Raw genomic sequence first — 12,115 nt, 5'->3', positions numbered from 1 at the left:
GGGTGCCTCTTGTGCACAGCCCAATTCAAATCCTTCCCCAGCATCTTGATTCGATTCAGATCCAGGCTTTGGCTTGGCCATTCTGGAGGAGGTTAGGAGCACGTGTAGATACAGTGCATTGCCACACCCAACACACGACAAACCAACTCAGGATCCACCCTTCATTATTTTTTTTAAGGAAATTCCTTGGTAGATTTGCCGGTATGTTTGGGGTCAGTGTCTTGTTGCACGGTTCACTTTTGGTTGAACTCCAGTCTTCTAACAGATTAGTCTTGCATTATCCTCAAGCACACTCTGTTACAATGAAGATGCAGATTCTATGGTGGTGAGCTGCCCAAGCCAGCAAAGCAGACCCAAATCATAAAATTTCCACCACCTTTCTGTACAGTTACTATCAGGTTATTCTGGTCAACTGCTGTCCTTGGTTTTTGTTTCTGGTACTGTGGCCAAATAACTCCGTCTTTGCCTCGTCTAGCCAGAGCACTTTGTCCTAGAAGTCCTAGTTTTTGCCCTGGTGTTCATGTGCAATCTTGAGTCTTGCCCTGATGTTTTTCTGAACATCCAAGGTTTACTCCTAGCTCACCTCCCATGTACATGTAGCCTCTTTCTAATGGGAGACATGTGCAGTTTGACATCTTCAGTGCCGAGCTACCTGTAGGTTCTGTGATTAAATTCTTGGGTTCTTAGAGACTTCTTTCATCATCTTGTATTTGACTTGTGGGCAGAACTTGCTGGGGTAGCCTGGCCTGAACAAGTTGGCAGTTGTTTAAAATCTTCACTTGTAGATGATTTTCTGGACAAGGGAATATAATACTCCTAATTGTTTGGAGATCTTTTAACCCTTCCCAGACTGACCAGCATTTATAACCTCCCTTCTGAAGGCCTCGGAGTGCTCTTTCAATCTAGGCATAGGGATGACACACAACAACAAGGAGCAAAACAAACCAAATGTCTGAGGTTGAAATAAAATAAGATCCTCTCTAATGATGTTCTAATCATTTTCCCCTGAAGTGGTGCACCTGATTCTAATTTTGGTATCCGAGGTAGTGATAAACGTAAGGATGTACTTACACAATGAAACCGCTTGGGATCTCGGTTGGCAACCCCCCAGGCAGACATGTGGTGCAGTCCCACCCTCTGGGAAATGACCCTCTATCTGTTGTAGCCAGGTGTTACGTGGGCGTCCCCTTGGCCTGGTCCAGCCGCATGGGTCCACAACAATAAGGATGCTGTGAGCCAGATCACTGTCACAAAGCAGGTAATGTGCCTCAGTGTGCAACTGCTCATTCAACACAAAGTCAAACCAGCAGTACTCAAAGATCCTCCAAAGAGACACAGTACCAAAGGAGTCCAGTCTTCATCTCCAGTCACTGGATAGCGTCCATGTCTCGTAGCCATATAGCAAAACAGGGAGCACCAGGACTCTAAAGATTTGGACCTTCGTCCTTTTGCAAAGATATCTGGAGTACCACACAACCCTTTTCAGTGACCTCATGACTCCCTATGCTTTCCCAATCCATCTACTGACTGCATGAATGTTTCTGCTGAAGTGAAGTAAACCTCTCAAGAAGCATTAGAATGATCCAGCATACAAAAAGAAGAAACATAACAATAGAGACAGCAGAAAGGAGAATCCTAAACATATGAGCTCAACAAACAGAAGCGCAATTAGCTACAGTGTCAACCACAAATAAGTCTGTCTATGAGCATTAATCCCAGCTGCAACCAAATATGACACTTTGGGGAAGAAATGCAACTGTGTGGTGAGGCCAATATAAGGAGTTTAACCAGGGCGGCAGTGAGATTAGGCCTAACAGAATGGAGTCATCTGACAAATAATATTTGAGCAGACAAAGCCACTTTCAAGAAAAAATGAAATCACGTTGAGCCAATGAAAAGAGATGGAATCAGGTGGCAGCGTCAAGAAAATATGTGAACAAATAGAAGAGTGTAATGAAAATGGTGCCTTATGTGAACGTTTTGCAGAAGACATAAATTCAAGCAGACGTTTGAACATATTTGAAGACTGGGCTGCATCATGAAGAAAAAGACATGCTGCATCCATAAGGTGACATCTATTAAACATCTGACCAAAATGAAAAGGGTGTCACAATAAACTACTACAAAATGGGTGAGAGAGAGAGAAAGGGGAGACCAACTACAAGCACCTGAAAGAAGGCATTTAAACATGTGGGTTACAGCCATGGACAGATGATGTTAATAGATTTACTGTATATCATCTGCTGGTCAGTCACACCTATTATCTGTTTCTTTGTGTAAACTGCTGTGCACTTTGCAGCTATTTCATGTAACACTGAGCTCCAAGTCCTTTATTTGCTTCCTTCAATACACATTATGTCTACTAAAGTGTGAAAATAAACCTGAACAAGCCTCTATGGGGTCTGAGGTCTTCTCCATTCTGTTCATCCACCCACCCATTTTCTTTTTTCCATTAGTCTGGGCAAATTTGAACTTAAAGGAAACATTTTATTCTCGTTGTTTAGCTTTGATGCTCTGATGCCTTCATGCATTGTCATTCTAATTGAGCACAGCGTGTGAATACCTTGTTGAATATCTGAACTGTGACGGCCATGGTACGTCTGATAAGCATGTGGTTTCTGTGGTTAAAGTTATTTCTGTCTCTGATATTCCATGCCTTTGGCATATCAGATTTGAGGTATTTGTGGTTTATTTTCTATCATATAAGAGCTGAAGCTTCTGCATCTCAAGTGTAATGAACTCAAGCACTGATAATAACGACAATGATTCGCTTTGCACTGTTTGTTCTTCTTATGATGCCCACAGGTAAGAACTTCATTTGATTATCTCCATTTCATGATTTGTTATAAGTTTTCTTTTTCTACAAGGTTACATCTGCACAGTGAACCAGACAGATCCTAAAAGACCTCCTTTACTCATGTGTGCTTCATCTTCTCATATGAAGACCACATTGTCATATTTTTCTTTCACATTTGTGTTGGTTTTCTAATTTAATACATCTGATTTTATCTTATGTCAAATGTTTTATTTAAATTTATTTGTACAAAATCTCTCAATTTGCAATCGACATGTCATTCACTAAATATGCACACTCTGTCTAATTTTTAAAATGCCGTAAGTGCAACTGTCCTGCATTTTTTAATGTTTTTTTAATGCGCCTTGGGCCAACATTGTCATTGGCAGATAAATTGCTTACAAATAATATTCTAAAAAAGCAATAAAATAAAATCTAGCTACCAACTAGACTAGAGCAAAACAAATTGAAGTGCAGGGAGCCTGGATGAAATGTGGGTGGTTGGCCACCGTATTATGTACCCTTATCTAATAAATTGTGCTCTGTGCTTAGAAAAAACTAAAAACATTAGAGAAAAGTCTCATACGGTAGGTAACCCTGGTGGTAAAGTTCTATGCCAGTGACCCCTTGCCCTAACTCGCCTACTAACTTTAGACTCATTTAGGCTCAGCCATTTGAGCTTCATCTTATTGAACTTCAGATACTTGAAAGGTCATCTCCAGATTCTGTGTTAGAGATGACTCTGCAAAACAGATTCATAGACCTCATGGTTGTCAAATCAGAGGGACCTTTTGTAGGCTCCTGGAGATATTTCATCCCTGATTGCTCTCTTCTCTTTAAAGTTTCAGACAGACATTGTAGCTTCTGGGCTTTCTGCCTGATTAGATGGACAGCATGGTCACACTTATCCCATATGGCAGATCTTTGCCACCATCTTCCCACCAGGAAAAATTAATTTTGCTTCCTTTTAGTCCCCCAGTGTGTGTTCTTCAACTTGGACAATCCTGTGTACCCATTTTGGCATTCAGAGAAGCAGTTTGTGGACTTTTGTCTGCCCTTCCTGTGCCTTGTACTACATCAATGTTCCTCCTGCCCCATCCAGCTCTATATTCACAGTATCTCAGTAAAGCTGATCTCATAAGAACTGCACATTGTTGACACTTACAATTTGTTGCAGATATAAACTTCATGTCAGTAATAATGTATAAATCTGTTTTTTTTTTTTTTGGTTTTCTATCTAAAGTGACTCTTGAGAAGCTGGCCAATGAAACAAAGGGTTATGAAAATGGACCTTTAGAAGAGATGGTAAGAGCCACCTCTCACTAAAATGAATCCTTTTATTTGGGGCTATTCACTGATGTTATCTCTTTAGATGTCAACTTATGAATGAATATACCTTAAACAACAACCTACTTTAAGGCCATAATCTGGGTCTTGGGTACCCTTAGGGTTGGGAGTTTATTGCCATTTGTTGCTCTGACCTCTTATTCATATGTGCTTATTCATCCTGGTGGTAAAAATATCACCTAACATACTGTATGTCCATACAAAATATATGAGTTATCTAGAATTAACAAAACAGTGTATAGGACTCCACTTTGTATGTTTTGTATGTTCATACTTGCATTTATGTTTACCACAGATGGACAAGAATGCTGATGTGGACATCTCCTTATGCAAGAAGTGCAAAGAAATAGTGATGAAACTTCAAAAGACTGTGCAACCAGGAGAACGCAGGGTGAGTGCCTTTAAAGAAAAAACTTGTTTTACACATACAAGCACGCAGACAACTTAAATCTGTTTAGATTGCATGTCAGTAGCACTGGGTGCAAGGCAGGAAATAACCCCTGGACAGGGTGCCACTCCATCACAGGGCACATACCCACATAGGCTAAACTGTGGTTGCAAGTTAAGGTAAACTGCTCACCTTAGGGGATGTGGGCAGATAATTGATACTCTTGGAAGAAAATACACACACATTCTTGGAGAATGCGCAGACTCCACATGGACAATGACCATGCATGACATTAAACTGCTCTGCTGTAAGTATGGACAAGTCGGTGTGTTTTGAGGTTCATCTTTGTTTTTCTTTGGTTAAGAAAAGGGGGCCAATCCTGAAAAAATAGGAAAGATTGAGATGTTTTAAGCACTTGTAATCATACTCATTAATGTGGGAGCTGATATTACCATTTAAGGTGGAAAACACCTAAAGTTATTTACACCCTTTATTTTACCACAATGCTTTCCATAATAAATGCAGCCTATAATATCATAATGATGTTTACCATTTTCTTTACAGGATCAGCTTATTCAAGACATACACAAAGTGTGTGACAAAATGTCGTTTGTCAAATCTGTGTGCAAATCTCTGATCAAAAAGTCCCTGGACTACATAGTCAAAGCATTGAATGGTGAAAATGCTCCTCAAACTATCTGCCAGAAACTAAAGTTCTGCAAGAAAGAGGCCTGGGATGATTATTAAGAAGGAGGTGTAACTGCTCAGGTTTGTCTTTCTCCTTGTGCTCATTTGTCTTATATTTGAATGTACAATGCATAAAAGTATAAAGTTCAAATCCCTGACTTACTTAGCCTGGCTGTAACTCTAGATTGCACACTGAGGCAAATTGTTAAGTTTTGCAACAACATATTATATATAAGGTGCTATAAAAATATTGCTTCAAGTTGTTCATAGCATGCCTTTTATGGTGACTGTTTTGTCATGGGAGGGTGCTAGAGTGATTCTGTTTCCCTTTAGACTCTTTATTGCGTAGACCTTAACAGAATTTTCCAAGTTGCATACTTTTACCACACTGTCCAGGTTGACTGCTACTCTAGTTCAGTCCTTACCTATTTCCTTCACATTTGTAACCCCAGACAATCAGACAAAGTACTAGAATAGGCAGGAGAAAAAGTTTAAAATGTATTCATGAATTATAGAAAATATGCCCAAAATATAACTAGAGTACAAATGTAAGTGTTGGTTAAAATAATACAACCTGATAATAGGCTACCAGGTGGCTTTCTGCCTTATTATGTTGACTGGTCTCTGGTCTGGCTTGGTCTTTGAATGGAGAACAGAGGAACTGCCTGGCTTCCTCCATGCCTCTTCTCAGGAAGGAAAATGGCAGAGAGAGTAACCCTCTGTATCAGCCTTAATTTAGAGGAATCTTACAGCTTCTTGGAGGTGTTAGGTGCCAAGTTGTTAATGAAGCACCATTCAGACAGTTTGCTGACCACATCCCTATAGGCAAACTAATCACTCTTATGTATCAGACCTACCACATTGGTGTCATCTGATTGTATTTGTGCTCTGTATTGGTGCACAGTCGTGGGAATGTAAGGAATAATGAAGAGGACTCCGCACGTAGCCCTGTGGAGCTCCGGTGCTGAGTATCAGGGTCGAGTAGTAGTGAGTACTCAGCCTAACAGTTTGTCTTTGATAGTACTCGTATATCACTAGGATTTGTGCTAAGTAATTAATACTGTGGCAGTTCAAAAATGAAATAAAAACAGAGATGCGTGAAACTGAAGCTTGTGTCATTCTCATATAAAAATCTGAATGGAACTATTTTAAAATTCTTTAAAAGTGTCTTACACATAGAGTTGTCTTCCATCAATATAATATTTTATTACTGGTACAGTATCCACTCAATGCAGGATGTTTTTTTTTATGTATTATCAAAGTATGAGAATGTATCACATAGCATTGCATTGATAAACTGCTGTTTTGTATGGACAAAAGTTCATCAAAATGTTCAAACATTATTAATAACCAGTAACAGCACACTGCACGGTAATGTGCCATGAATACACTTGACTTGAGCATTCCTAGTTTTCATCCTCTTTCTCTGTATGTTTAGCATTCGTTTGCTCAGAGGTTGATACGCTTCCTGAGCAGCTCTTCTTTTCTCCACTCTAGCGGCCCGCTTCATCTCTTCTTCTGTCGTCATCTTTACGCATTAAAACTGTTCAAATTAGTGTTGATGTTGCAATTACTTAGTACATTTTCCTTAATTTTTCACTTAAGCTGGCACTTAAGTTTTCAATCTGCCTCAAGAATGATTTAAGATTTGAAGAGGTAGGGGAAGTGACGACGAAGGCGGTAGGAATGATAACGGCGTCCGTACACATGTGCCGCATGGCAACCATACTGGCCGCTGCCGAGAGTTGAATCTACAATAAAATAAAATTATTAAAAAAGGAATAACCTTGGAGGTCAATCATCACCCGAAAGTGGATAGTAGACGTCACGTAGTATATGTGTACAAAATTTCTGATCTACAGGTGATTTAAAATCCTGGACAGTGTGATAAAGGTGCTATATAGCGCCCGACCCGGCACAGACTGATGCAGAGGCACATGTAAAAATCACACAGGCTTTTATTTTCTCTTCAGCTGTGAGGCACGTCTTCCCCGTGTCCCACAGGCCCAACACAGTCCCAAAGCACTTAAACACAATAGCAACAACAACTCTCCACCTTGCACCACCACTCCTCTCAGGCAATCTCGTCCTCTTCCTCCCAATTCTGGCCCCTTTGTGGTGGAGGCTGGCCCGTTTTATAGTGCGCCCGCAAGTATTCCAGGTGCTTGACCACCTGGTCCCAATTGCACCTCCGGGTAGGGCTGATGACTCGTCCAGCAGGGTTCTTGAGTCTCGGCAGCACCCCCTAGCGGCCACCCCAGCTCCCAACCAGGCTGTGGAGGACTCCATGTCCCATGGAGCCACGCGGGAGACTGGGAAATCAACATCAGCCAGGGAGGCTGCCACCAAGCGTCCCGGGGGAGGTATTGAGCTGTCCATGGTGACTCCCCCGGAACATATGCAGCAGGGGCGTCCCGGCCAGGCATGGGACCCGGCTGTCCATCACAACAGATAAATGAACAGCTACGGTAGTGTATTATATATAAAGATAATAATATAGTTTTGTCCAAAATATAAAATGTGATTTTCATGGATAAGATTATGCTGTACTGTATTCATTTTTTAAACAATATAAGAAATCACGTTTCTTCCACTGAGTATCCATCCATCCTTGAATCTGCTTTATCCAGATGGGGGTTGTGAAGGATGGAGTCTGCCTCAGCAGCATAAGACTCAACACAGAAGCCAACCTCATTCTCTGGATCCAAATGGGACATTTCAAAAATCCAATCAAATTCTTGTTATGTGGACAAAATGCACATCATCTGAACAAAATTAGCATATAGATGAATTGTGCTTCTTTTTAGGAGAACAGCACAAGTTCTAGTTAGATTTCACAGACTTTAATAGGAAGTGAATGCGGTCAGACTGAATTCTCTGAATTAAGAACGCAGAGACAACTTCTTTGGTTGAGCTGAAGTGTGATTTAGTACATCTAATTTGGAGGTTAGCTGTATATGCTCAACTTTCAATACCAGCACGTCCATCCTCACGTTTTCAAAACCAGCATCACAGGGTGTATGTTAGGAAACGGTCCAGAGCAGGAGCCCACATTCAGGAAGGGCCAATCTGTAATCATCTGTAAACCTAACCTGCATATCTTTAGAGATATGGGAGGAGATCTGGAATAACCAAAGAAAATCAACATACACACAGGGAGAACAGGCAGACTTCACATGAATAACAACCAGATGCCTACCATGCCACTGTGCCAGCTAGAATATAGGGGGTGACTATATTGGCTGTTTTGCTGGAGGAAGCTATTGTGTTCTCCAACATTATCAAAGGTGCCCCAAATATAAGAAAAAAACAAAACCGTCTCACTTCTCAAAAACTTGGTACAGTATGTAAGTTTTAGTAAGCATTTCAGCATAAACATTCCCTTAAATTTACAATTAGTGTTCTCTTGCAACAGATTATTATTATTATTTTATATGCAAAGCATGGTACACATTTCCTTTTCTTACAGAAAAATAGATTAACTCTGTAGCTTGCAAAAAAAATGCAGTAAAGTGCATGCTACAAAACTGGTGAACGGCTGATGAAGTGCAGTGTGTCACAACAAGTGATGCTATTTTGAAATTGCACTTTTTTAAAATAATTTTATATATTTGCTAATTCATTTTACTGCACACTGTCAGGTTGCTGTACACATATTTATATATAAGTTCATAGTCATCTGCAATGTGAAAAAGGTGAGCAAGAAGGACAAGCAGAAGAAGTCTTTGCCCTGTGATGGGTTGTCACCCTGTCAAGGTGTTGCTTCTTCCTTGCACCCTATCCTTGCTGGGATAATAATATATTTGATTTATATGACACCTTTCCCATGCTCAAAGCGCTTTAAAGAAATTCAAAATTTACACCAAGGAATAAAAAACAATCATTTTATATGCCTGTTTTTGACAGGTCCGTGAGTAGTATCCACATAAAATACTAAATAACGATAGATACTTTATTAACCCCACAGGGAAATTCACATGCTCCAGCAGCAGCAGCATACTGATAAAAATAAACAATATTAAATTAAAGAGTGATCAAAATGCAGGTAAAAACAGACAATAATTTTGTATAATACTAACGTTTACCCCCCTGGGTGGAATTGAAGAGTCGCATAGTGTGGGGTCTCCTCAGTCTGTCAGTGGAGCAGGACGGTGACAGCAGTCAGTCGCTGAAGCTGCTCCTCTGTCTGGAGATGATCCTGTTTAGCGTATGCAGTGGATTCTCCATAATTGACAGGAGCCTGCTCAGCGCCCGTCACTCTGCCACGGATGTCAAACTGTCCAGCTCCATGCCTGCAATAGAGCCTGTCTTCCTCACCAGTTTGTCCAAGTGTGAGGCATCCTTCTTCTTTACGCTGCCTCCCCAGCACACCACCGTGTAGAAGAGAGCGCTCGCCACAACCGTCTGATAGAACATCTGCAGCATCTTATTGCAGATGTTAAAGGACGCCAGCCTTCGAAGGAAGTATAGTTGGCTCTATCCTCTCTTGCACAGAGCATCAGTATTGGCAGTCCAGTCCAATTTATCATCCAGCTGCACTCCCAGGTATTTTTATAATACAAGAAACACAAAGCTTTGAATTAGAAAATGAGACAATAAATCAGAATACAAATACAAAATATACACAAGACTACAAAAAATCCTGAACAAAACATGTAACTTGTGAACAGAAACTGGAAGAATGGCGATCAATTAGCAGAAAGCTCTGCTTTTCTGTAATGTTTTGTGTGGACAAGCACACCTCCATCACAATGTCAAATATTATACTTAGTCCTCCCACAGGACAAAGTTGATGAGCAGAACAAAATGGTTGTCATTGGCCTAGTGTTTCATGTGTTAGATACAAGGCTATAAATACAATATTGGCCATAAACGGTTCCAGGACATTTTTTTAAATGTACTTGAGTTACCGTTATTATTATTATTATTATTATTATTATTATTATTATTATTATTATTATTATTATTATAGGGCCTTTGATCCATCCATGCAGTTTCCAAACTTGTTTTACCCTGAGCAGTGTCAACTGTGGCAAGAACTGGACACAGTACCAGTCCATCACAGGGTCAATCTAGCATCACCAGTCCTCCTAACATGCAAGTCTTTGGACTGTGAGAGGAAACCCACTCGAAAACTCGAACATGGGATAAGCTTCAGATTCCCTTTAGCCCAGCCCTAGATAAGCTGGTTAGGAAGACAGATGGACTGGGGAAGGAATGTGGTTATTCTGAGCAAAATGCCTACCTGAGCTGAGACTTATAAGTACTGCATGCGAGTAGATAGGACTTGAGGGCACGGAGTCACTGCGTTTTGCCAGGACAAAGAGCTCACGCGGGGCATTGGCGAGTGCTGGTGAACGGTCAGACCCCTCAGCAGCTCACACGTAGGCGCATCGGGTCTGTGCCGCTGCTTTTTAAATTATTTGAAAGTGCCTTTGTTGTGGTTTTTTGCAACACTGCACAAGAGCAAGAACAATTACCATGTAGCTGTTTTAAAACGCAAGTAGCATACCATATCCGAACCGACTTTTCATCTTTGAACAGAGGCTTAACATTCAAAGTCACTGTTCAAGGTGTCATAGTATGTGTAATGGCTGTCGGGTACATCATTCTGTTAATATGATGCCGCTAGGCGGGTTAAAGTATATGTTTTTGATATATATTTTTGCACAGTGTGGAGTACTGGCTCCATTTTATTTGGCTTTATACAATAGACTGAGGCTAATTGTTCTCTTGGCAGTGATGCTACCGTGCAAAACTAAATATTTATATAGGTTTGGATGCGAGGACTTTCTTGGGCTCAAGGCAGGAAACATAAAGTTAACTTACTCACACACACACACACACACACAACTCAGTTTACACTGCGGTATTTTAGAAATGTGGGAGGAAAAACCACACGCGCACACTGTCAGAAGGTCCAGGCTGCACACGGGCATCGATCGGGAGCGGGATTCAAACTGAGAACGCTTCGTCAGTGAGGCGGGTATCCATACCGTCTGCTGTTAAGTATCTACAGTATGCATGACATAGTGGTTGAAATGACCTCAGAGTTCGCACCTTCTTCTTGATATTATAGATATGTGATGGATTATCGTCCATTCACGAACAGATCGTGTTAGTGATAAACTGCCTCCACAGCTCCCAGGATACACAGCCCCTCACTCTGAAATTGGTCGGATATGCGCAGCAATTTCACCAGATGCGCTTTTCTAGTTGATTCATTTTGTGGAAATTGTCCTCTTGCCTTTTGTACATTACTTGCTGTTTTGTCCAAAATTACTTTTTAATTGTATAATAGTTTACGATATGGACCCTTATAACCTTTTACTGTTTTGCTAAAGATAAGCAGGAGATGACGTGCCGTGGATTAATATAAGTATATTATAATTTAAATGTAGCAGAGAAGAAAGCAGTCACTAGATCTGCTGCATCCAATCTACAAAATATATAGAATGTGTCGCACAGTTGCCGATAGACCACCTTAACAACCACACCTAATTGTTTCTTTTTTTTTTTTCCAGGTCCACATATATTTGTCAGAAGTCACCAGAAGTACGTGCTTATGTATACAAAACTTCTACGATTGAGTCGTGTATAATAAAGTTTATTTCAATGCCGTCAAAAGTGTCATTTTTTATAAAAAATATTTTTTTAATGATGGATAACTCTTTCGGGGAAACAGCTTGGCGCATAGACCCTTGTTTCAGGTCCTAGAGTGGTCTCTGCCTTTGTTTCGATCGTATGTTCTCCTTGGGTTTACACAAAGTTTGTTTAACTTATATAATCTATCTCACCTCACAAATATATGTTGCTGGCCTGCCCGAAGACCTGCTCCTTCTCACTCTCTTTTTGAGACTCGTCTCCAATACTTGGATTATGCGGTAAAGTAATGATGC

At 40.6% G+C, this 12,115-nt stretch overlaps 1 protein-coding gene across 1 annotated transcript; it reads left to right on the top strand.

Moving 5' to 3' along the window:
• The first annotated feature begins 1,483 nt into the window (after window positions 1-1,483).
• On the top strand, window positions 1,484-11,836 carry LOC120516068 (antimicrobial peptide NK-lysin-like). Its single transcript, XM_039737523.1, has 5 exons — window positions 1,484-2,805; window positions 4,038-4,099; window positions 4,437-4,532; window positions 5,094-5,297; window positions 11,741-11,836. Exons 1-4 carry the CDS (start codon window positions 2,763-2,765, stop codon window positions 5,274-5,276), a joined length of 384 nt encoding a protein of 127 aa, XP_039593457.1. The 5' UTR covers window positions 1,484-2,762; the 3' UTR covers window positions 5,277-5,297; window positions 11,741-11,836.
• Window positions 11,837-12,115: the final 279 nt, after the last annotated feature.

Source organism: Polypterus senegalus, chromosome 15 (genome assembly GCF_016835505.1).
Source record: "Polypterus senegalus isolate Bchr_013 chromosome 15, ASM1683550v1, whole genome shotgun sequence".
NCBI classification, from domain to species: domain Eukaryota; kingdom Metazoa; phylum Chordata; class Cladistia; order Polypteriformes; family Polypteridae; genus Polypterus; species Polypterus senegalus.
This window is presented reverse-complemented; position numbering and strand designations above follow the sequence as displayed.